At 43.2% G+C, this 25,614-nt stretch overlaps 1 protein-coding gene and 1 long non-coding RNA gene across 5 annotated transcripts; one reads left to right on the forward strand and one right to left on the reverse strand.

Moving 5' to 3' along the window:
- Positions 1-1,792: 1,792 nt before the first annotated feature.
- Positions 1,793-9,672, reverse strand: LCE6A (late cornified envelope 6A). Of its 4 annotated transcripts, XR_007924285.2 has the most exons (5): positions 9,505-9,607; positions 8,683-8,970; positions 8,223-8,562; positions 2,614-2,824; positions 1,793-2,276 (listed from the first exon to the last, which is right to left on the reverse strand). XR_007924285.2 is itself a non-coding variant. In XM_051858708.2 (3 exons), the coding sequence occupies exon 2, from the start codon at positions 8,947-8,949 to the stop codon at positions 8,713-8,715; it is 237 nt and encodes a 78-aa protein (XP_051714668.2). In that variant the 5' UTR covers positions 8,950-8,970; positions 9,551-9,672; the 3' UTR covers positions 8,176-8,562; positions 8,683-8,712. The 4 variants fall into 4 exon arrangements, 2 of the variants coding, with proteins under 2 accessions (XP_051714668.2, XP_017201360.2); XR_011390114.1 differs by lacking the exons at positions 1,793-2,276; positions 2,614-2,824 and adding an exon at positions 5,313-6,988; XM_051858708.2 differs by lacking the exons at positions 1,793-2,276; positions 2,614-2,824 and having other exon boundaries at positions 8,176-8,562; positions 9,551-9,672.
- On the forward strand, positions 2,800-19,906 carry LOC127493751 (uncharacterized). The gene is made up of 3 exons (XR_011390115.1): positions 2,800-2,979; positions 16,737-16,995; positions 18,708-19,906. It is a non-coding gene; the product is annotated as an uncharacterized lncRNA (long non-coding RNA).
- The last annotated feature ends 5,708 nt before the right edge of the window (positions 19,907-25,614 follow it).

Here is a 25,614-nt window from a genome sequence, read left to right on the forward strand (position 1 = left end):
TTACTTCTCTGCACATACCTAATGATGAACTTCTGCCCTAACTGGCAGTTCTTTTACTTAGGGAACCCAGTACCTTATAAGGCAGTCCATCTTCTTAGATTATTTTCTTTGTTAGAAATTTTTGCCCAAATAAGTGTGTAAGACCAGATAATGAAAGCTTAATTACAATAATAGCTCAAAAAAGAGTTTTTTATATAGACAGGCTTGTTGAACCAGTGAGTGGTTTATTTATAAATCAGAATTCCATTTGGCTTGGATCTAGGTTTCCATCTCCCAGATGAGAATTGAAGGTTCATGGATGTCATCTTCCTCAGTCCACAAATAGTGACAGAATAAGGACTGAAGCTAAGGTCAATTGACTTTTAACCCAGCATTCATGCAGAGAAAGAGTGGGGACATGAAGTAATGAGAGGAGAGCGTGTCCAGTTCTGCAGTTCACTCCTGGGAACACAGTTGCAGGAATACTGGTGACATGAGTTCAGACTCGGGCCCTGGTGTTGCTGACAATTTATGAGACCAGACACAGTGATACGGGAAGAAGAAGTGAAGTTTTATCTAAGTAAAGAGAGGAGAAGCTCCCCAGAAGGGAGGGGCTGGTGGAAGGGAGGTCAAGCCACGGGGGCTCTCCCTCTAGGAGTATTTGTAGTCTTTAGCACATTATCTCCAAGGATCAGGTGTGTGCTTACACTTTAGCTACTATGAAGGCAGGGGCAGTCTTCATAGAGCCTTTTCTAACTTGTTTTTGTTGAAACCTAAAATATTTGTTTAAAAGATTTATTTATTTATTTGAAAGAGTTATACAGAGAGGCAGAGAGAGAGAGAGAGAGAGAGATCTTTGATCTGATGGTTCACTCCCCAATTTGCCGCAACGGCCAGAGCTGCACTGATCCAAAGCCAGGAGCCAGTAGCTTCTTTCAGGTTTCCCATGCTTGGGCCATCTTCTACTGCTTTCCCAGGACACAGCAGAGAGTTGGATTGGAAGTGGAGCAGCCAGGACTAGAACTGGCGCCCATATGCGATGCTGACATTGCAGGCGGTGGCTTTATCCACTATGCCACAGAGCTGGCCCCGAAACCTAAATCTTATTGTCCACTGGCAAACATTTGTTGCAAGGGGCTTCCATACTGTTTTATTTAGTGTGTACTTGCTGGCCAGGAGCTGCAGGATGCAGTCGGGCTGGCTCCCTCGATAGCATAGGGGTTGAATGCCCAGTGTTTGCAGCAGGTCACCTGGCTTCAAGTGCCACAGTCTGTCATTGATGAGTTGCACAGTTTTAACCTTGTCACTTGACATTCTCCCTTGGTTCCTGATCTATAAAATGGTGGTGACAATTACGTACACTTCATAGAGCATTGTGAGATTAAATGGGCAACATATGTCCAGTGCTTAGAAGAGAACTTGGTGCATAATACAACTTAAATACAGGTTGCTGCATTCTTGTTGTTGATATCATCATCATTATTATTATTTGACTAGCTTCGTGTCCCTCAATGATGAGGATGGTTCTGTTTATTCTCCTAAGGTTTCTGAATGCCACTGAATGCCAATGGAACATGTCAGTGACAGGCCACAGCTGGATTCACAGCACTCTCTCCACCTCCGCCCTCCAGGTTGACCACCATCCCCTATAGAAATCCCCACACACGTGTCAGGGCTATTGAGTCCCAGGGAATACTGAGGTGGGTCAGGCAATGATTCAAAGTGGATCAGAGTCACGTGTTTAGGGAATAGTTCTCACACATCATACATGCAATGAGCACATCCAATTCTCAGGCTTTGGATTATAGAATTGTTTTTCTTTTTTTTTCTTTTTTAGACTTTATTTATTGAAAGGTCTTCCATCTACTGGTTCACTACCCAAATGCTCGCAACAGCTAGAGCTGGGTTGATTTGAAGCCAAGAGCCAGGAGCATCCCACGTGGGTGCAGGGGCTCAAGCACTTGGGCCGTCCTCAAGTACCTTCTCAGGCCATAAGCAGAGAGCTGGATCAGAAGAGGACATGAACCAGCACCCATATGGGATGCCAGTATCACAGGCAGAGGCTTAGCCCACTACACCATTGTGCTGGTCCTAGAATCAGTTTTCAATAAAGGAAATCCAAAGTTTCTAGAGAAAAGGTTGAATCTAGGTTGGACTGAGGAGGTAAGTGAATATGCAAGGTAAGTCTGGAGCCTCTTGCAATGTTAGAAATTTGAGAAGCACTTGAGAAAGGAACCAGTGGTATTATACCAACAGAACACAGGAGCCAACTGAAGAACTTCCAGAGCTGAGAGAATCTGAAAAACAGAGTAAATAACATAGCACTGAATTATAATCCAAAGTGTGGCATAAAGAGATATCCAACAACCATGAGACATACTCAGAAAAACAAATGACTGACTAGAGTTAAAAGAAAAGATGAGGTGTGGGCAGACAAATCTCTCGCAGAGAAGAGCCCTGGATAATTTCTTTTTGTAGATTCTAACCTGTCTAGGTGGTGGAGCAGAAACCCTTACCCTCCAAATGGGCTGCATGGAGTCACAGCCATAGCATGGAAAGGGAAAGAAAGAGTGGCATTGCACAGAGTAGCCTGACAAACACCTACAATCTCAGGGAGGTGGTCAAGGTCATTACCAACAGTGATGATGTCCCCTTCACATGGCATGATGAGAACAGTACTTCCCCATTTTCTTCCTCCCAAAAGTCAGTTATTCCAGTCATGAGAAAAACACCACACAAATCCCAAATGGGAGACGTTCTTCAAAATGTCCAATGAATACTTCTCAAAGCTGCCAAGATCATCCGAGATCAGGGAAGTGTGGAGATGCTGTCAGTCAAGAGGCGCCTACGGAGAAATGACCATGGAACGGGACATGGTGTCCTGAGCAGGCAGCAGTCACAAAGCATGGACCATAACAAAGACACCATTCCTGTAAAATCCAGACAGGAGAATCTGGATGCCGGTCTCTGGGAACTCTTTGCTATCTTTGCAACTTTTCTGTAAGTATAAAACTATCCTAAAGTAGGTAATCTTTTCAAAAATAGAATACTTTCCAAATGCCAGCTATCATTAGCATATATTGAGTTGATTCTTGCTAGGTATGCTATGTAGAATATGGCATATAGTCCCCTCCACGGTCTCAAAAGGGAGCGACTGTAACTTTATGGTTTTAGATGAGGAAACTGAGGCACACAGAGGCACAGAAATTTCCAGAAGGTCCCAGGGTTAGCATAGATTTGAAATGGGTTTCATCTGCTAATACTCTGTTACGGAAGGCTTGGCCTCCGGCCCCTTCAGATGCATGAAAAATGGCATATTCTTTTACACATTGACAACTGCAAATCATGTGATTCTGACAAAGACTAAGAAAAACATCTTACATGTTAAACTTTACTCAACCAAGTATTGATAGTTTGCATTTTTTCCTAGGTAGCATGGGTTTTTTTCCATAAACATGCCATACGAACACATGGAACATCTAAAATTAATATTTAAGTCCCTTTAGCTAGATATAGAATTTCAAACCATGGTATATCTGTACTCATATGACTTTGCTTTATACAATATAAAGTATTTTCCTTCAAAAAATCTAAACATCTACATTTTGTTTTACTGGTTTTTGAGATAACATTTTTTTTTTCTTATGCAAACAGCACGGGGAAGCTTTATTGATTATCCAGCATGCTGGGGCTGCCTGATCATACAAAAGCAGAGCAGCCCCGAATAACCAAAGGTTAGGGTTTATAAAGGCAAAAACCACAAAATCGGGAGAGGGGAGAGAACACACGGTTGCTAAGCGGTTGCTAATATCTTACAATCAGCAATTATGATCTTCAGACATAGACAAATCACATTTTCATTATTAGCTCAGGTAACCCAGGTGTAACCTTTTTATTTTTAAGCTTGAGCAATCATGCTAGGGGGTTTTTGTGTGTTGCCAAGGGTGATGTAGTGCACTGCTATTGTCTGACTATTTGAGATCATAGTTTCAGACCAGAGTCTCACGGTGGTGGTGGTCGGGGGGGGGGGGGGGTTGCTTTCCTAGAATGCAGTCTCAAGTGCTCCAAAATGGAGTCCCTACTGTCAAGGTGCTACTTCACTCTGTCTTATTTTCACAGCTGCACCAGGAAGGTTTAAACCTATAAGCTTAACTTTTTACACCCGCACACATACAATTTTAACTCTTCATTCCCCACTCCTTGTTGTGAGGATCTCTAATCTTAGAGATTATTCGTTTTTGTCTCTTTTAATGTGATATATTGTTGTCTTATGACCATGAGTTTAACATTTTTAACTTGTTTCCGTATGAAGGTGATGAGTCTATTTAACACACAAGGTCCTACGGTTACAATTAGGAGTAGAACAATTAAGCGTCCTGCTAGGGCTGACAGTAGGGTAGTAAGCCATGGGGACCGGCCGAACCATGACTCAAACCATCCCTGTTCAGTTTCCCTCTCCCGTTGCCATTGTTCCAGTCATTTTTTTTTTTTTTTTTTTTTTTAGTTTGGCCATGGAGTTTCTAATCACCCAGGTTCAGTCGGCATGAAAACAACATTTTTCCTTTAGGACCGTGCATAACCACCCCCCAACCATGAAAATGAGATTCAACCCCCGCCTGTTCTGTAATACTGAAATGCAGATACTGGGCCGCATCTGGGAGATTGTGGAAGATTTGTCAGGCAGAAGGGGCGGGGATCTCCACCTGGCAGGTTATCAGGTAGAAGGGGGCAGGGCAGGATGCGAAGGCCAGGCTGCCCGTGAAACATTGTCAGGATGACTGAGATGCAGATGCATATGCTGGACACATTAGGCCTTTATGTCACACACACATAAGCTCATAACTGACTTTCTGCCTAATATTTTTCCCTCAAGAGGTAATACCCCAAATTCTTCTTTGGGATTATGGATGGAGTTCCGTTTTCTGTAACTTCTTTGAAGCTGGCATGTGGGTGTTGAGGGGGATTTGGGTATTTCCTCTTGCTACCTGTCTTATGGTGTGCAACAGTGGCCTTGGAAAGACTGTGTTGCTCGGTCCAGAGGGCTGCTCAAGTCGTCCAGTGGAATGGGCTGGAAGTCTTGCCTGATGACCATTTGGAGTTCAACAGCTTTTAGTCTCCTGCTCTATTGCATCGTCTGGTCTGGAGTCTGTGTTTCTGGGGTCGTCACAAGAGGACACCGCTTTTGGGGTCCTCCGATGTCTTCTCAAAATCCCGGTCCGGGTGCCCATGACGGCCAGGCAGGAGAATGGCCTCTTTCACTCAGCGAATGAGTGGTAAATGGAATGAGCCCTCTGGGGGGCCAATCCACTCAGAGCAGGCCATTCAGAGGCACCGAGATAACATTTTTAAATTGATATTATAGTCAAAGGCTTAATGCTACACTAAATAAAGAGTTTAGCAAATAAAAAGCAAAAAAAAAAACATAGTTCAGTAGGAATGCAGGCAAGGGCTATAAACAATGATCACATGAAAAGATGTTCAGTTTCACTTACATGAATTGTCTAAGCTTGTAAAGTCTAGATTTTCTGATGGTACAATGGGCAGAAAGCTGGAGAGCTCCGAGGAGCTGTTTCTTCTCACAGAGTGGACTTCTCCCGCTCTGACTGATGGGCCTTTCATGCGGTATTCACTCTTCCTCTACAACAAAGGAACTCCTCTCCCTAAAAACGATTTTCTTAAAAGGAATGATTTTAATTGCTCTCAAAATGCAATCCCTGTGGAGAGTCTGAAAAAACTTCATATATACAGTTTTAAGAATATAATATCATGAAATACATGAAAATTCTTCTCTTTATATAGATAAAAGTTGGAAGTAAAAATCTTCATAGTTTCTGACAACTTAGAATTTCAACTCTAAACTTATTTATCCTTAGAAAATTAAGACTAATCTCCAGTGAGAATGCTTATTGCTACTGTGTTGACAGCAAAGGAATGGAAACAACATAAATGCCATTAGAAAACCAGTATAAAACAGTGTTGATCAATATTTACCAGCATGGAAGAGTGCTGGCAATTACTCTTTCACTGTTAAATTTTACTTTTTCACTTAATTATAAATTAGCATTTTATAAAATATGCATTTTGAGATCTTTTTAAGTTTTCAAATATTTATGAAATTATTATTAATCAAAGTTATTTTTAGGTGATAAGATTTTAGGCTGCAGTGTGTGTGTGTGTGTGTGTGTGTGTGTATTTCTTTATCCAGTCATCATTTGCTAGACCTCTAAGTTGATTCCATATCTTCACTACTGTGAACTGAGCTTTTATAAATGTGGTAGTCCAGGTAACTCTTTCATATGTTGATTTCATTTTCTTTGTATATTCCTAGGAGTAGGATAGCTGGGTCATATAGAAGATCTACTCTTAGTATTCTGAGAGATTTCCATATTGTCTCCATAACAGTTATATCAGTTGACATTGCCACCAAAGGTGTATTAGGATGTCTTTTTCTCTGCATTCTTGATAGTGTTTATTGATTTTTTATTTTTGGATGACAGCCATTCTAACTGGGGTGAGGTGATATCTCATTGTGGTTTGATCTGCAACCACAGATCATTATGCTTAGTGAAATAAGCGAGACCCCGAAAGACAAATATCACATATTTTCTCTGACTTGTGGTAGTTAGTATATAGAAGTAATATAAAATAATTTTCTGTAAATGAGTGAAATTGACATATTTGGATTTGATTCTTGTTCATAACCCTTGTCTATATTCCAGTTAAACAGTGGTCTTTAAAAAAAAGATTTATTTACTTATTTGAAAGGCAGAGTTACAGAGAGGCAGAGGGGGAGAAAGAGAGAGAGAGAGGTCTTTCATCTGCTGGTTCACTCCCCAAATGACTGAACAGCTGGAGCTGAGCTGATCCGAAGTCAGGAGCCAGGACTCCCACACAGGTGCAGGGGCCCAAGCACTTGGGCCATCTTCTACTGCTTTCCCAGGCCATAGCAGAGAGCTGGATCAGAAGTGGAGCAGCAGACTCAAACCAGTGTCCATATAGGATGTCGGCACTGCATGGGGTGTTTTTACATGATAAACCACAGGGCCAGACTCTAAACAGTGGTCTTTTTACTTGTTGAACTCTTTATTTAGTGGAACATTAATCCTTTAACTATAAACTAAATTAAAAATATAGTATCTGAAAAATCAAGAAAGGAAGGAACGAAGGAAAGAAGGAAGAAAGGGGCAAGAAGGGAGGGAGGGAAGTAATATATTCTTGGATTTCTATCTATGAATTACATTAAATATGTTATTTTTATATTAGTAAAAATGTTAAAGTGTAAGTTAAAACAAAAATACTTTAGATTGGTCTTAATAATCTTCCTTATGCTTATCTACATTAACAAATTTTAAACATGCATCATTTAAGAGAAAAATTGCAACACATGAAAATTGTAATTGTATATATTTATGTTGTACATCTATGTATAGATACATTCATAACAGAGGTCAAATTAGGGCATAGTGATGTGGCAGATTAGTAAACTCTAGAAATGAACATCCCATTTGTCAGAAGTGATAAGCTGAGATTCTACTCTGAGCCTTGGATATGCAATCTGTTGGGTACTTGGTTAATACATGCATTTTTTTCATTCCAGTGTTCATTATAATATGGAGATCAGTTAAATATTTTACACTGTACTTATACTGTCATGCAACACAGCTAACTCACAAAACCCCTTCAAACGCCCATTATTAATTCCAGGCTCACGTCATCCCAGGTCATTCCCCAGAGGTACAATCCTTTGGTAGCTCAGATTTTAGACCATAAGTCCAGGAAACTCGGCTCATTTGAATTATCATAAGGAACTGGGGTTATGAAAAGTTTCACATCTGTCATGCCACACCTGACACTCCAGCCAAACTGAAATTTCTGCCATTGGCCGCACTGCATCTGCCAGGAGTTGGTTTATGCTGAATCTTCCACCTGAAAGATTCACCCTCTCACTCTTCCCTCCCAGCACCCAGTTCCACGTACTGGTAGAGGCCAGATTTACTGCTTCCTACCCCAGAAAGCCCACTCTCCGCACCCCAAGGGGAAGAGTCCCCATTTCCCAGCTTTCCTTCCAGGTCCAGCCACCCTGTTTGATCCCCACCATCAGAATGAGTCTCTCACTGGTGTCCTTGACCTTCTCGACATTCCCCCCCACCCCCACTTTAAGTTCTTTTGGATACAAATTGAGAATGTAAAAATGAGTAGGTTAGCAGGGTTAAAATGATATTTATTAATTCACATGTTTCCACCTGGAGCATCCATGGCCTCTCCCATTGCATTAGAAGATTTTCTGGAGCAGCAACAGTTCTCCCACTTACACCATGAACAAGAGGCCAGCACCCACACAGTCCTCAACGTAGACTTGTTGCACTGCAGCCCTTAGTGCTGGGATCATGCAATGACACAGCTTGATGACTGGGAGGCTGCAAAATACTAGGACCTAGGCCCCCAAATCTGCATCTCTTTAAACTGTCTTAGGAGGAAAGGAAGTGGAGCAGCATCCAACGGAAGGATCCCAGGACACCTGAGCGTGACCTCGTGGACTCACCGACGTCGTGCTGTAAGGGAAGCAGCGTGGCTGTCGCTGAGCTGAAGGAAGGAGTGGGAGACAGAAACACAAGTGAAGCTCAGCGTGGTCCTCACCTCGGCCGTGCTGGGGTCCGGGAAGTGCTTTCAGCCCAAAGGAGAGGGGCGGAGGAGCATCTTTACCTGTGTCGCTCTCCTCTGCGCCTGGCGGCCTTAGCACTCCTCCTCTTTGCAGGGGTAGACCGTGCCGCCACTGAGGCAGCGGGGCTGCCTGCGGCGATGCCGCCTAGAGGGGGCTGGACTCTGAGCGTGGGATGTCTGGGAACCAGAGTGACAGGAAGTACTGCAGGGTGCGGAGGAGGGAGCCAGGCGGGGGTGTGGGCACTGAGGAGAGGAGCCTTTGGGAGCACTGGGAGGTTCCCAAGTTTGCTGCTGCTTCTGCTGTGACATTGCTAGGCGAACACAGCAAATCTGGAAGAGGAAGAGCTTGGGTTATATCAGGAACCCAGGCGGCTTGGGCATCTTTCTCTTCTCCTCTCCTAAAAATGGAGCTTCCCATTTACAACCTTTGAAAATCCATCCCAGGAGGGAAAAACACATTTTCAAAGGCTAGCTGTTTGTGGAAATTCCCAGGGGGCCCATTCAACAACAACCAAACTAAGAACGCATTCTTCCTCTTAAAAAAGAAAACCAACCCACAACCTACTTGAGCTGAAAGTCTACTTCTCTTTCCCAGGCAGATATCCACTGTGTCAAGTGTATAAAGAAGAACCAAGGCTTTATGCTTTCTTCACTCATTTTTATTCTTCCTGGAGACTCCTAAGGCCGTGTATCTCCTCTCTGCTTGTCCAGCACTCTAGTGTCTATGGATTTCTCCTATGTTAGACCACTTGGGATCTTTTGCAGGTACCCACTTCTATTCTCCCTAACCCAAGCCTCCCCTACCCAGATTATCAACTCTTTAAGGAGAGAAAAGAGGAGAGATCAGGGCTGCCTTAGCAGTACCTGAGAGAGGGACATGCAGTGTCTCTCTACTTGGAAGAAGCCTTACCCTAGAGGAAGTTGAGTGGACAAGCCATCCCTGGAAGAGTCTGGAAGCCTTGTGGGGCCAGGAGGAAGAGCGTTTTTATATATCCTCTAATTGAAGCCTCCGGGCCACTTGTTATCTTAGGGCAACAAAGGAGCAGATGATGTATCTGGTTGTTTCACAATTCCTAGGCTGGATTCCTCATCAACACACATCTGGGATGTGGTGAGTGGTCAGAAGGCTAGAGCCTTCACACCCGCCTGGGAGGAGGGGGGTCCACCTGGCAAACATGATGACATCTCTGGAGGTAAGGACAGGAATGCGATGGCTGTTGAGTTCTATCAAGGATTGGAGGGAGAAGATCAGATGCAAGACAACCCAGAGTCTGAGGAAGATCTCTGTTCCCCACCCTCCACCCATCAATCATGACCTCATGTCCTGCCCAGTGCTATCACCCTTATGGTTCCTTGTCTGTCTCCCTAGCCACGCCCATGCCCTCCATCCTCTGAACTCTGTAGCCATCTCTCACAACCTCTGTAGTCATTCTGGGTCATGATGACCTACGTACATGTCCTATCTCCTCTACTAAACTGTTCCTTGATGACAGTGACATTGTCTTTCTCGCTTCTGCATTCCTAGAGATTGATATTGTCCCTGACACACAGAAAATGCTCATTAATGTTTGGTGAAGTAAACAACCTATGCACCAATCAAATAGACTGTGTTTTCGGAAAACGAAATGGAGAAAAACTGAGGCCAACTCAGTTTTCTGTTTTGAATCGTGTCTTAACTTCTTGTTTTCTTCATTTTCACCTCAGGCATTTGTGAACACCCTTTTGTAACTAGTATAGAGAAATGTGTGGGTGGACCTCACCTTACGAAGCAGCTGAGAATGGGGTGGAGAGTAGAATGTCCATGCACCCTACTGTCCCTTAAAGGCAAATGAGGTACTGTTTGTGCAATGTCAGGGGACCATGTGGACAGCCTTATACAGAGTGAAGCCTCTCTTTATCGTTCGTGGACATTGATGTCTTTGTGTATTAGGGTACGTGAAGTGAGAACACGTGCTGCTAAATTTGGTCCTGGTCTCCTCCTCCTGTGCTGCCATCTCAGAATCACTGCTGGTGTGCACAGCTCCGAAAAAAGTCTGGTACCAAGGAAACTCCCGGCTGATAAGCACTGCACCTTGTCTGCCTCCGTATCTCTAATGCCAGACACATACACTATTCAGGAAACAGTTTGGTAAATGACAGAGGTGAGCAATTACAAGGGGTATTCTGATTGTAGGAACAGTCCTCAAAAGCCTTCGAATTATCTATGGGACAAGGGTAGGCAGGGTTGGGCATAGAATAGGACATAAGGACTGCACCAGAGTGGAAGACAGGACAAGGTCAGAAGAGGAGCAGCCGGTGGTACCCCAGATCCAGCAGGACTGGATTATCCAGGCTCACGGTTTTGTCTGGGAAGGCGTCAGGAGGCAGTTTGGGCATAGGGAGAAAAAGGACCTTGTGAGTGAAACGCAAGGCAGGGGCATGGTTTGAAGCCTTTCTCACCCCATCAGAATAGGCTCCCAGAGGTGGTGTCTGTGTTATGGAGCCTCAGGGATCAGACCCCCTCCTTCCTTCCCTGCCTTTATCGTCCTTCCCTCCTCTTTCTCCTTCTAACCTTCTCCCTCCCTGCTCCCTTGGGTATGGGTTAGGGCACAGAATAGGAGATAATTCAGATTGCTCCTCAGAAGTGCTTCACAGGCACTAAGTGTTAGTGAGAAAGCAAATGGGCTCTGATCTGAACCTTCCCGATTGTTCCTTTTCTCCACCCAAGACTACTCCATAAAAGTGCCTGCTTCAAAGTTCTCACACGTCATAAACGCATTTCCTGGAGTTCACCTAACAAGCACAAGCACCCGATCCGTACTAACCCTACCTACAGGATAATGGTGCTTTCTGGGGGTCCCACACTGAGCAAACCTAGCTTCCCTTCCTCCTCTGTGTCTTTCTCAGACCATTCTTCATAAAGCAACAACAATAAAAAAAAAAAAAAAAAAAAAAAAAAACCCTGCCCACAGACATCTCCAGGTGAGGTTGCTTTCAGTACATTTAATTCCATCACATATGGGATAGAATTAGAGGTCAACTCCAAAAGGACTTGCACTTACAGAGGAACATATTTAGCATCTAGATTTGCCTTTTCAAGGCTTCTGGCTATAGTGTCTCCCAAACAGACATACAAACCTAGCCAGTTCTAAATCAGGGCCTCACAAATTTAATGTTCTCCTTCTAGTCTCACTCCATCTCTCTTCCTGTTTCAGATCTGTGAGTGTGATGCTATGCTTTGGTATTTGTTCAGCACCTACTAAAAAGTGTATGAGTCCCACCTCATGCTGCAAAGCATTCACTCTGGAGAGAGAAAATAGACACATTAGTAGACATCACATGACAATAGCTGAAAGATGAGCAAACAGAAAGGCAAGTGACTTCCAGTTGTAGATTGAGAATGACATTCTTCAGCTTAAATGCACCAAGTTAAAATGATAGTGTGCGAAGTGATATGACTCCCATTGTTATAATCCATCCTGGGAACAATCTCTTATCATTCCTGATCTGTGTTCATGACCCCATTCCTCTGAGCAATAGGTCTCTCTGGGTTACCAACCTCAAGTGAAGTTGCTCTGCCGCCTACCTACCTGGATTTCTCCTGCTCCATTTTTCTCCCAACTATTAGGCTTTTAAAAAATTGTCATCACCAGCATTTGCAAATAACTCTTCCATTTACAGAGTGCTTTCCAAATATTCTGTCCTGGCTTGATTAATTCTGATGAAGATGGCATGACAAAATCAGTGAGGTTGGAACTGTCCACCTCACACTGTGAACACCTCAACTGTATCCTGTGAATACTGTGATATTTTGACTTAGATTGTGCCCAAGAGTTTACTGTCAGGGAGCATACAGGACATCTGTTCATGACTCACATACAGCTTATTCCAGAATGCAGCCCTGCTCATATTTTCTTAGGAAGAAGGGCTAAGAGATTTTTTTTGCCTTGTCTTTCCCTCCAGTTAGGACTATACCAGAGCCACTGATCATTCTGACTTCTAGCTGAGGCTCTAACATCATGCTGATTGGCTTGTTACCTTGTACCTACACCTAAATGCTTTGGTTTCCATTTCAATAGAAGAAGTGGTCAGTAACAAAATATAGGCCTGGTAGAGCCTTTTCTTCATCAATGGACATGTCTCTTTAAAAAAAAAAAAAACAAAAACCTATTTATTTATTTGAAAGTCTGGATTACTGAGTGATATACCATCCATCTGCTGGTTTACTCCATTAATGACTGCAATGGCTGGGGGCTGGGCCAGGCCAAAGCTAGGAGCCCAGAAGTCCATCCAGATCTCCCAAGTGCCTGCAAGGGCCCAAACACTTGGGCCATCTTCTGCTGCTTTCCCAAGCACATTATCAGGAAGCTGGATTGGAAGTGGAGCAGTCAGGATGCAAACAGGCATCAATATGGGCACCTGGCATCAGTAGCAGCAACTTCACCTGCTGGGGTTTAACCAGCTATGCTACAATGCTGGCTCCTAGGAGTCAATCTCTTTCATTCCTCACTCCCCATTCAAAGGGAGAAGTGAAGAAGTTCTGAGATTTAAAGGAAAATGATTAAAACTATGCCCAGAGTTTACATGGTCCATAACTCCTTAGGAAACAATTTTTAAAAAGTAAATTATAAAATAAATACATAAAATCTTGAGATTCAGAGTCTTTTTGAGCCTTACAGAAAGCCTAAAATAATTAAATTTTACCATTCTATCAGAGATTCCTGTACTGCCATGTTTATAGCAGCACTATTCATAATAACCAAAATATAGAATCAATCAAAGTGTCTGTCATCAGATGAGTGGATAAAGAAAATGTGATACACACGCACACATGTGCACACACACACAATGGCATGCTATTCAGGTATAAAAAAATAGGATTCTGGGACTGGCATTGTGGCCTAGTGGGTAAAGCTGCTGCTGCAGCACCGGCATTCTCTCTGGGCCCTAGTTCCAATCCTGTTCCACCTGCAATCCATCTCCCTACCAATGTGCCTGGGATGGCCTTTGTCCCAGCTTCCTTGTAGAGTGAGGATTCATGTGAGAGAGGCAGACCAAGAAGACTAGAGGTTGCCACCCAGGACAGTGTCCTCCCCATGAAGCAGAAGAGTCACTCTGGGAGACATAACCCACCCCCTCCCAACTTAAGAGCAGTGGCTCAGAGAATCTGGTGGGGAAGAGGCAGGCCAAAGCTCTTGCCAAAGGAATTGGCTTTATTTGGAACACTCTGCACAAATCCAAGCCTAACGCCACTCTGGAAAATAGAACAGATTTTTGGGCCAGTGCAGTGGCACAGTGGGTTAAAGCTGCTGCCTGCAGTGCCGGCATCCTATATGGATGCTGGTTCTAGTCCTGGCTGGTCCTCTTCCAATCCAGCTCTCTGCTGTGGCCTGGGAAAGCAGTAGAGGATGGCCCAATCCTTGGGCCCCTGCACTCACATGGGAGACCTGGAAGAAGCTCCTGGCTCCTGGCTTTGGATCAGCTCAGCTTTGGTTGTTAAGGTCATTTGGGGAGTGAACCAGTGGATGGAAGATCTCTCTCTCTCTCCGGCTCTACCTCTCTCTGTAAGTCTGTCTTTCAAATCAATAAAATAAATCTTTTTTAAAAAAGACAGATTTTATCTGTAAGCAGTTAAAGGGAGGCCGTTTACCCATGAGAGTGATATGCTAGACCTGAGGAGAGATGGTTTTCCAGGGAAAATCAAGGACAGCAAGGGCTGAGTTCTGAGTTCAAAGCAAACCTTAAAGACTGACCTCAAAAGTACCCCGGCAAAGGAGACTGGATATAATCAGATTCAATTCTGCTTCTATTTATGTTCTTAATAATTATATTAAAAAGAACAGAATAATCTGCTAACAATGAATGATGTCTGCAAGTTGAGTGAGATACCACAGAGGAAGACAGATTGGCAGAGAAGTCACCAAAGAGACAACCAAGAACAGCTCTGCTGACACTACCGCCATTCAGGTTAACTGTGTGCAGGACCAAGGATGAACCCTTGGGGCTGACATCAGAAGCCGCTCACTGCAGGGGAAATAGACTACCCTAACAAGTCTGTCCAAATCAGTAAACAAATAAACAAGCAAATAATGCAACACACCTTTGGGGAGGGGAGGATCAGTTGCCACAGTAGGATATCTAAAATGATAATTTTTCCCACTGGAAAGCATATGGAACATACAAATCAACAGCAAAGTGTGACTTTTCACTGCCTGTGAGGGGCCCAAAGGTTGGACTTCATAAGCAAAGACTTCAAAGCAGCTGTTAAAGTGAATGTGATCATAACCACCGAAAGACAAAAATCTTCAACACCAGAATCCTGAAGGCTAAGATCTCTAAGGCTTAAAATCCTGAACGTCACAATAGAAAAGATTAAAATCCCCGGGAGTTGAAATCTGAAAGCCAAAAGCCTGAAAACCACAAGCCCATTAAACAAAAGCAATATAAAAGGGTGAGATGTTTAATTCTGGGGAAGGGACTTGCCATACAATATGACAATGACAAAGCTTCAATTTAAAAATGGGTCATTTGTGCACATTGATGTTTCTTCTACTTGATGAAATTTGAGCAGTTAGTGAATTAAAGGCTCTTTTGTGTGATGAAACCAGTGGAATCACTGGCTGATTCAAACGTGATTGCAGGGATGGGCATTTCTCACAGTGGTTGAGACAGCGCTTGCGCACCCTCACCGTGTATCAGGGTGCCGGGATTCAAGTCCCGCCCATGCATCCAGTTTCCGCTTCCTGATAATACATGCCTTGGGGACAGGCCAGAGCTCAAGTATTTGGGCCTCTGCCAACCAAGTGAGAGACCCGGCTTGAGTTCTGGGCTCCTGACTTTGGCCCCATGCAGCCTCAGCTGTCATGGGCATTTGGGGAATGAACTAGTGTATGGAAGATCCCTGTCTCTCTGTTGTTCCTCTGCCTTTCAAATAAATAAAAATAACCAAGCAAAAATTTTTAAAAATAATTATGCACATGGCATGATATTAAGCTGGCATTCATATTGATTCTGCCAAACTCGTGGGCTGTATTTGAGTGCACGTGGAAAAGATTTCTGTGTAACCAAAACAACATAGAAGTGCGGTATAAAGATGGGAAAATTTAGTAGGACATGCTCGTGTAGGTGCATATTTAATCAAAGATTTTCAAAAAGAACATAAATGTGAACATATTGTCCAAGCAGGGCCTTGTCTGAAAAGGAAAAAAACAGCTATTTATCACTATGTAGAGCTTCAACGTATGGTTGATTAATGATTGCTAGTGTCATCCAACTCCTATGTACTGCCTTTCTGCTACAAATCTGTCCCTATAACATCGTTTTTTGTGTGTTCAATTTCTTTCCTTTTTTTTTTTTTTTTTTTTGACAGGCAGAGTGGACAGTGAGAGAGAGACAGAGAGAAAGGTCTTCCTTTGCCGTTGGTTCACCTCCAATGGCCGCCATGGCTGGCGTGCTGTGGCCGGCGCACCACGCTGATCCGATGGCAGGAGCCAGGTACTTATCCTGGTCTCCCATGGGGTGCAGGGCCCAAGCACTTGGGCCATCCTCCACTGCACTCCCTGGCCACAGCAGAGAGCTGGCCTGGAAGAGGGGCAACCGGGACAGAATCCGGTGCCCCGACTGGGACTAGAACCCCGTGTGCAGGCGCCGCTAGGCGGAGGATTAGCCTAGTGAGCCGCAGTGCCGGCCTTCAATTTCTTTTTATTTCTAGTTTTTTGTGTTGCTTCTTTTTAAAGCTGTTTCCTTTATTTTTAATCATCAGCATTATTTTTAGAAAATTTTCTGTGTTCTCTACTTCCTTCTGCCTCATTTCTAATACCAGGGCATATAAATTGTGTATGAAATACTTGAGGAAACTAACTTTATAAGGACAAAAGTTTTATTTAGCTCAGAGTTGTGAAGGTTCAAAGTCCAAGATCCGATGGGCCTCTGGTGAGGGTGGGGATAGCAATGGAGGGAGCAGGTGTTGGGATGAGCAGGCACATCTATACCCAGGCAGCCAGGGGAGACTGGGTTCAAGCTAGGATTGTTTCTTATCAGTCTTCTAATGACAACTGCTTTCCTAGGGCATACTCACAAAGACCTAAACACTTCCCACTCTACTCTGCCTCCTACAGGTTGCATCAGCTCCCAGCAGTGCCTCCCTGGGAACCAAGCCTCTAATTATGGATCTTTGAATGAGAACCAGTACTATCCAAACCATAGCATTGTGTAAAGACTTTGGAGAGTTTTAACTCGCTTTATGCCTTTTGACTCCACAAAAAGCATTATCACAATGTTGACTTTGTATGTAAGCATTGTGCATGTACATGAAAATTTTAAAACTTCCTCAATAAATGAAGAGAAGTCCTTTTTTTACATCTGCCTTTGTGAAAGGTAAGATTTCCTGAGAGTTCTCCTCCTTGGGCAACTGCATGTGGATGGTGACTCCCTGCTGTTTTTGATCTATCCTGTCAAAAACCTGAGGTTGTCCATCAAGGTATTTCAGGAGACCACACTGATAAAGCAAGGTACACATAATTACCAAATATAGTGAGATATATTTCAACATTTTGCTTATTTAACTGTTGGTTTATAAATGTGGTTTCTCTCCCCACAACTATTTACACTTATCTGCCATGAGTGTAACAGAGCATTTATGCTTGTAAAAATAGGTATATCGTGGGGTTAGCATTTGGCTTAGTGATTAAGTCACCAGTTGCCTGCATTTCATGTCAGAGTGCGTAATTGAAGCCTGACTCCTCTGCTTCTGATTCAGCTTCCTGCTAATGCACAACCTGGGTGCAGCAGGTGGTGGTTCAAGTAGCTGGGTCCATGCCAGCCACATGGGGGATCTAGATAATGTCCAAGGCTCTTGGCTTTGGCCTGGCTCAGGCTTAGCTGTTCTAGGCTTTTGGTGAGAGAAACAGCAGACAGAAGAAATCTCACTCTCTATTTGTCTGTCTCTCCATTTTTCAAAATAAAATATAAATAAATAAATAAAAATGTTTAAAGGGTGTGTATATTATTATTTTCTACTTTATTGTGTAAAGTGGCCTGCGAATACCCAGTCTTATCTTCATTTGTTTTTAAGTAAAATTCTTTTTGAAAAGGTAAATGAATATCTTTCAAAGAATTCTTAAAATTAACTTTTTCAGAATTGTATTTTTGAGATTTTGATCTTTTAGTATTTTAAGCTTTAAAGATTTTAGTTTTTTGCTATTTTGATTTTTTGGGGATTTCAATATTAGGGATCATGGCATTCAGGATTGTTCTGCATTATAGCCCAATCCTGCTTAATAGCTGTATTCAATGAATTAAAGGAAATCATGCTTTAAAAATAAAGGAAATATGAAAATATCTTAAAAATGGAGACTGTCCATAAACTGATCGAAATTATTTTTAAAACCTAATTGGAAATTCTACAGTTGAAAAGGATGACAATGAGATGAAAAATTCATTACAGGATCTCAACAGTGCATCTGAACTGGCAGAAAAGAGAATATACAAGGAAGATAGATCAATAGAGATTACATAATCCAAGAACAGAAAGAAAAAATATTGAAGGAAAATGATAAGAATCTAAGGGGGGGAAAGGACATTAAGGACACCAACCTATGTGTTAGATGAGTACAAGAGGTCAAGGAGACAAAGAGAATAATGCAGAAAAATTTCAAAAGTAATGACAAAAAGTTCCCCAAATTTAATGCCAACATGAATCTATTTAAAAAGATAAGCAAGCTCAATATACAAGAAATAGAAATTCACAAGCAGATAGTATAGCATTAACTATAACGTAAACATAAACATAGACAGCAACAGAAAAAATGGTCATCACTTACAAAGGAATCACAGTTGTATTTACAGCTGAATTCTCATTAACAAAAGAAAGAATCCAGAGGCCTTGGAATGACATTTCAAGGTGTTTAAAGGAAAAAAAAAAAGCAAAACAAAGCACAAGGAAACAAAACTGTCAACCAGGGATGCATATAAAGATTCAGGGAAGAAACTGAGATTTAGAAATAAAACTATAAATATGGTGAATTAATTGTTTATATGGGTGCCAAAATTTATATGTATTTCTCTCTATGTTTTTCTTTGTTGAACAGTCTTTCAACAAATGATACTGAGACGACTAGAAATCCATACGCCAAAGAACGATGATGACCCTTAACTCAAGATGGGTTAAAAAAAGGTGGTCAGAACAATAAAATTCATAGAAGAAGAAGAACATATACAATAAAACCATTATGACTTTGTGGGAAAGTGTGATCTCAGCTCTCATGGAACTCTGGTCTGAAAGAAACCGCTGCACCCGTCCTTAGGGAGTGTCCTGTCTGAGAGAGGAGAGAGGAACATTTCTGAGTCCAGGTGGGGCACTTCCTCTCTCTGGTGAATATGGGATTCTTTTGATTCTTTTGTGTGGGAACTCCTGTTTAGACTGCATGGTGCTCATCTGTCACTTTGAGATGTGCCAACTCTGCATTTGGTGGGATGCTGGCTGGATTTTCTGGAGTGGCTCACACAATACCTGTGGTGTTTGAAACCCCTCATGTTACAGAATCGAAAGGATTCTGGCCTTGTGGAATAGTTCAAGAGCAGGTGCATGACCGAGGACTCGTGTATTGAATGTTCTGCCATGGACTTTGAATTTGAGTGACTGACCAAAGACACAGGGACATCTGGAAGTCACATTAATCACAGAAGTTGGGAGGTGTGCACTGCGTGATTCCTGGGACGAGTTCCTGCCATACCTGAGCTGTCAGATACTTGTGTTTTATCATGGACTGAAAGGCAAGTGCAAGGTAATGGATATTTACCAAGTTTATAACATTATTGAGGCATAATTAACATAAAGTGAAATTAATAATTATCTCATGTGACATTTACAATTGAGAAAAATTATGTTAAAAACTAGGGCTTCATTATAAAATATGAAAATATTTGACTTAAAAAACTGGACTTGAGGGACCAGTGCTGTGGCACAGTGGGTTAAAGCCCCAGCCTGCAGTGCCAGCATACCATATGGGTGCCGATTTGAGTCCTGGTTGCTCCACTTCCAATCCAGCTTCCTGCCAATGCACCTGGGAAAGCAGTGGAGGATGGCCCAAGTCCTTAGGCCCCTGCACCCATGTAGGAGACCCAGAGGAGGCTCCTAGCTTTGGATTCAGATAGGTTCAGCTCAGGCCATTGCGACCATCTGGGGAGTGAATCAGTGGATAAAAATCTCCCTCACTCTGTTTCTATCTCTCTTCTCTGTAACTCTATCTTTCAAATAAATACAATAAAATAAATCTTAAAAAAAAAACTGGACTTGAGACTTGGAGAGAAAATGAAAATAACTAATCTTTGAATTTCATGCTTTGTTTTTCTATAGATTTGTAAATTTTATGATATTTTCTATATCCTATGTGCATATTTCTAGTTAGAACTAAGATTCCTGATCTATTTGCAGAAATTTCATGTGTAATTTTTTAAAATTTTCAACACTGTAAAATAAAGAAATTTAGGACTGGGTTGGTCAAAATGATAAAGAGTAGAAGTAGGCCAATGAGGGATGGGGCATGCATCTGTCTTCCCGCCGTGGCCTAGGGTGGAGCTGGACCCTGAACGACAGTTCAGAGTCCAAGGAACTGTGCTCCTAAGAGCCCACGGAGACTCAGCTTAAGTGAGCTATACACGTGTCAGAGTAAGAGGTGTCCTCGTGCCATAGCAGTGGAACTAATACATCAACTTCTAAGGTCTCCAGGCAACAAGAAAATGGATATCAGTGAAAAACATGGACACAGGAGCAGGGAAGGAACAGTCTAGAACAAGATGGTGAGCAAAATCTTTGCTTTATCTTTTCTTTTGAGGTTCCGGTCTGCAAGGAAGTAAGTTGGGAGTGAGTGAGCACCTGTGGTTTGAGGACAGTGGAGTAACACTAGTTTGTGCGGAGGTCAGCACATAGGCTGTTAGGAAAGGATTCAGGCTTCCCGATGATAGGCACAGGGTTCCACAAGGCTGGAATGCTGAGCCCTTACCAGGACATCTCAGCCACTCATGAGGGCCCAGGAGAAGGAAGAGGAGGAAAAGGTGACCACATACTTCTCCCAACTCTTGTTATAGGTGCATGGTCTTCCTCAGTGGGGGCCTCCAAAATGTTGCTGGTCAGCCCCCTGCAGTGCCCAGAGTCTCTGGAGGACTGGCTGCAGCAGCCAGAGCCTACTGTCTGCAGCTAGGGGACCTGGGGGTCCTGCGGCGGTGCAGGGAGTGGCTGCCACCCCCAGAGCTGGAGCTGCATCCCCAGCTGGCCACGTGTGGCAACTCCTGCAGCTGAAACTACGGCAGAGGAGACTGGAGGATATTCAGAGGTAGAACACTTGGAGGGGCACTTGGGGTGTTCTTGCAAAGGGGGCTGGCATTGCTGTTGGCTCTGGGCTGGCGTCTTTCAGGAGCTGAAAGAGAGTCAAACAGGGAGTCAAACCAAGGCCACACACGCCTCATGTATTATCTTCTAACCATCATTTCTTTCCCATACATCCTTTTTAAAAACAAGTTCTTCATTTAATAGGTCTGAATTCATTTTCCCCACATGGTTTTATACACGGCCATCTGTTGAAACATTTCTTTGTAACAAATCTGAGTTTTAAAAAGATGCTGTGAGTTCTGTATAAAACGGTGGGTATTAAATTGGTTCCTTTGTTTAGACTTTTAAGCCTCCATTTCACCACAGAATAAAGAGTATAGGCTAAAGAAAGCATAACTTGTCACTCGTATAGAATAGCATTGTTTCTCGTATAGAATAGAATACACATGAATTTGAAGCTTTCTGAGTGGGCAGGTTCGGGCCCAAGGAAATGTTAAAAGATTACTTAATGAACAGACTACATCGAAATCGCACAAAATGCTATTAACCTTAATCACTAATAGCTTAAACAGAGCTATATTAATAATTGCTGTTCAAAATAATAAAAAATCCACCTGCTTTCGAATCCCTGCGGAGGTGGCATGCATACACACGCATGCCACCCTGTACTTATGGGTGTGTCAATACGATTGCAACAGAAACTTTGGCTTTAGGAAAGAGTCACAACTTTCAAAAGAATGACTTTCATCACCATTTTAAGTATACACTGCGTAAAGATGTGCTTTAATTAGGTGTACACCAGACCAGTGATGCTGGCAAGTGTGAAACTTACTCTTAACGTTCATAGCTATAAAAACTAGTTTGTACATGACAAGACAATGAAACAAAAGCAATCCTTTTGCAACAAAATTTAAAAAAAAAACGTTCACAGTGGTTTGTATCAACAGTATGAATTTTATGAGAATAACATATACAGACTCAGAGCATCCTGTGGCTCTTCATATCCTAAAGAAAATGAGCATTAGCACATTATTCATGGATTTACCAAATTAAAAAACACATCAACTGTACACTCACCCCTTAGAATGAATTGTCCCAGGGTTTACAGCTTTAACACCATTATTAAAGTTGTTTGCAGGGGCTGGTGCTGTGGCATAGCAGGTAAAGTCACCACCTGCAGCACCGGTATCCCATGTGGGTGCAGGTTCAGGTCCTAGCTGCTCCACTTCTGATCCAGCTCTCTGCTATGGCCTGGGAAAGCAGTAGAAGATGGCCCAGGTCCTTGGGCTGCTGCACCCATGTGAGAGACCTGGAAAACGCTCCTGGTTCCTGGCTTTGGATCAGCATAGCTCCGACGGCTGCAGCCGGCCATTTGGGGAGTGAACCAGTGGATGGAAGACCTCTCTCTCTCTCTCTCTCTCTCTGCTTCTCCTTCTCTGTGTAACTCTGACTTTCAAATAAATAAATTTTTTAAAAAGTTGTTTGCAAAAGGAATAGCGAATTAAAAACCTAAACAAAACAAAACACTTTTTTTTTCAGGGAATTCACAAAATAAAAAATGAGAAGAGAGGCCCCACCAAACACAGATCTATCTGGGCAAGCTGACCATACCCTTTACATTTTTAAAAATGAAGGCTGTTACAAGCCCCAACTAGGCAGTGTCAAAACACACCCATTTCTTCGCTTGCTTTGTGACCATACATATAATGCATATATCATCCTTAGAAACACACACGAAGTAGACATTTTTACACAGTGGTTAAGAAGCTGCTCCTATACTGTATCAGAGTGCCTAGGATCAAGTTCTAGCTAGGCTCCCAGTTCCAAGTTCTTGCTAATGCAGCCCCTGGGAGACAGTGGATGCTGAATCAAGTACTTGGGTCCCTGCCACCCATGTGGGAGACTCAGATTGAGCTCTAGGCTCCTGGCTTCTGCTGGGCCCAGTTCTGGCTGTTGCAGGTATTTGAGGAGTGAACCAGTGGATGGAATATCTTTTTCTGTGTGTCTCTCTGTCTCTCTATCTTTCAAATAAAAAGAAAATATTTTTTAAAAGCAGACATGGGCACTCATATGCACATATAGACACTCTGCAGCAGATTTAGCAGCAGTGCCAAACCTAAACCAAGTGTACCTGCAAACGCCCCCCTCGAATGTCCCCCCGAGTATCCTTGTTGGTGTCCTCCAGACTCTGTGCAAGAGCTGCTGTGACTCCAGCACAGGAGGAAACTCGAACTCTGGGCATCCGTGGTAAAGTGGTGAGACATGAAAAAGCTTGGCGATGTCTGTGCTTCTTTGTACAAATCTGAAGAACTGCAGCTAATGAATTAACACTGTGGGAGGAAGAAGGGGGGAGTTCTGTGGAACAAGCTCCAAGAGAGTGACTGGCAAGCGCCACTAAGAAGACAAGGCAGGAGGTGGTAATGGATTCACTCCCACTCCATTTCTAAGTCACAGGACCATGTGGGCCTGGGGAGGCAAGTACTCCCCTGCCCAGCCCTCTCGCACGTGCTGGGCTAATAACGCTGGGGGAAAGGCCCAAGGCCAGGATAAGACAGCTTTGGGGCAAGAGCATCTCCACCCACTCACTTCCTGATTGGCTCAGAGACACTGTGCTGGGTGGGACCTTGAGAAATGTCCGCTGGGAACAGGGGCAGAGGTTTCCCAAGACACATGCTCCTACCAGAGCTGGAAGGGGGGCTGGGCAGGGCCTTAGGGGGAGGAGGTAACTGAACTAGCTGGGAGAGAGAACATCTCCAAAATTCTAATGAAGGAGGATGGACTGTGGGGTGGAAGAAACCAGGCAGGCACAGATGACTTGTCAGTCTACGGTCTATGGCTTAAACAAAATTAGGTGTGTCATCAGGAATCCAGTTCTGTTTATCAGAGCCAAAGTCGAACACCGGGTTGCAAGCGGAGAGTCACGGCAGGATGGTGATGGGGGGAGGCTGCGGTTGCAGAGGGAAACCTGGGGCCAGTTCCGAGCTGCCACAGTTAGCTTTAGCCTTCACTTTCTCTGCCACCCACATGAGAAACTTGGGTTACATTCCTGGCTCCCACCTTTTGTCAGGCCCAGTATTAGCTGTTGTGGGCATTTGGGGAGTCAATCAGTGGAGTCGTGTATGTCTTTTTGTCTCCGTTTCTCTCTACATCCCTCTGACTCTGAAAGTTAATTTTTTAAAAATTTTGCTGCAAATAATTTCACACCCATGCATTTGATAAGTCTTCAAAAATTCATGAAAAGGCATATTATGAAAAAATTAATTTTTACATCCAAATAAATTTATCTTTTAATTCTATTTTCCACAAACTTCTCAAAGTACCTTCATTATACAACAATCAGAAGATGTAATTTATTTTTTAAAAGATTTATTTATTTTATTTGAAAGTCAGAGTTACACAGAGGAGAGGCAGAGAGAGAGAGAGAGAGAGAGAGAGGTCTTCCATCCGATGGTTCATTCCCCAATTGACCACAACGGCCAGAGCTGCACCGATCGGAAGCCAGGAGCCAGGAGCGTCCTCCGGGTCTCTCATGTGGGTGCAGGGCCCCAAGGACTTGGGCCATCTTCTACTGCCATCAGTAGGGAGCTGGATTGGAAGTGGAGCAGCTGGGTCTCGAACTGGTGCCCACATGGGATGCTGGCACTGCAGGCAGCGACTTTATCAGCTACGCCACAGCGCTGGCCCCAGAAAATGTAATTTAAATGTAAAGCCATATATAACCATGAGTCTCTTAACAACAGGGATATGTTTTGAGAAATGCTTTCTTACGTAATTTCATCCTTGTGTGAACCTCATAGAATGCGCTTACAAAACCTCATTGGTGTAGTCCACTGCACACCTGGGCTGTATGGTGTAGGGTGCTTCTAGGCTAGAATAGACCATATATTGAGCTACAAATCAAGACTCAGCATGTTTAAAAAGACTGAAATCATACCACATATGTTTGCAGATATCGAAGCCATAAAGCTAGGGGTCAAGAGGAAGAACAATAGAACACTTAGAAATACATGGAAATTAGACAATATGCTACTGAACGACCAATGGATGATTGAAAAAATTAAAAAGGAAATATAACTTTCTTGGAATAAATCAATTCATAGTTTTTTCATAATACACATTTTCCATGTATTTTATAAAGACTTTCCATATGCAAAATCTTTTGCCATTCGGTGAGAGTTTGGCAATGATAAAGATACTTCTTGGGGTGCTCATATCCCACCATCAGGGTGCCTGGGCTGGTGTCCTGGCTCTGTTTCCAATTCCAGCTCCCTGATAATGCACATTGTGGGAGGCAGAAGATTATGGCTAAAGTGCTTGGGTTCCTGCTATGACCTGGGGGACTGGATTGAGCTCTGAGTTTCTGGCCTCAGCTCTGCTCAGCCTCCACTCTTGTGGGCATTGAAGCAGCAGATGGCCAATCTCTTTGTCCCCCTGAGGGACGTGCCCAAGGCTCCTTTTGAGGAGGTGTAACTCTTCTTAGAAATATGTACTTGGTGGCAGGCTTGGTTTGTTTCTTTTTGTCATCACAGACTTGTTCATAGACAGATTATTTACCATGAACATTTCTCTCTAGTAATGAGAACCTCCTGGTCTGGAGACACATTGTCAAGATTTCCAAGGTGTGTGCTGAGGTCTGCAAAAGCTGCTGCTACACCCTTCACTGTGAA

Source organism: Oryctolagus cuniculus, chromosome 7 (genome assembly GCF_964237555.1).
Source record: "Oryctolagus cuniculus chromosome 7, mOryCun1.1, whole genome shotgun sequence".
NCBI lineage: Eukaryota > Metazoa > Chordata > Mammalia > Lagomorpha > Leporidae > Oryctolagus > Oryctolagus cuniculus.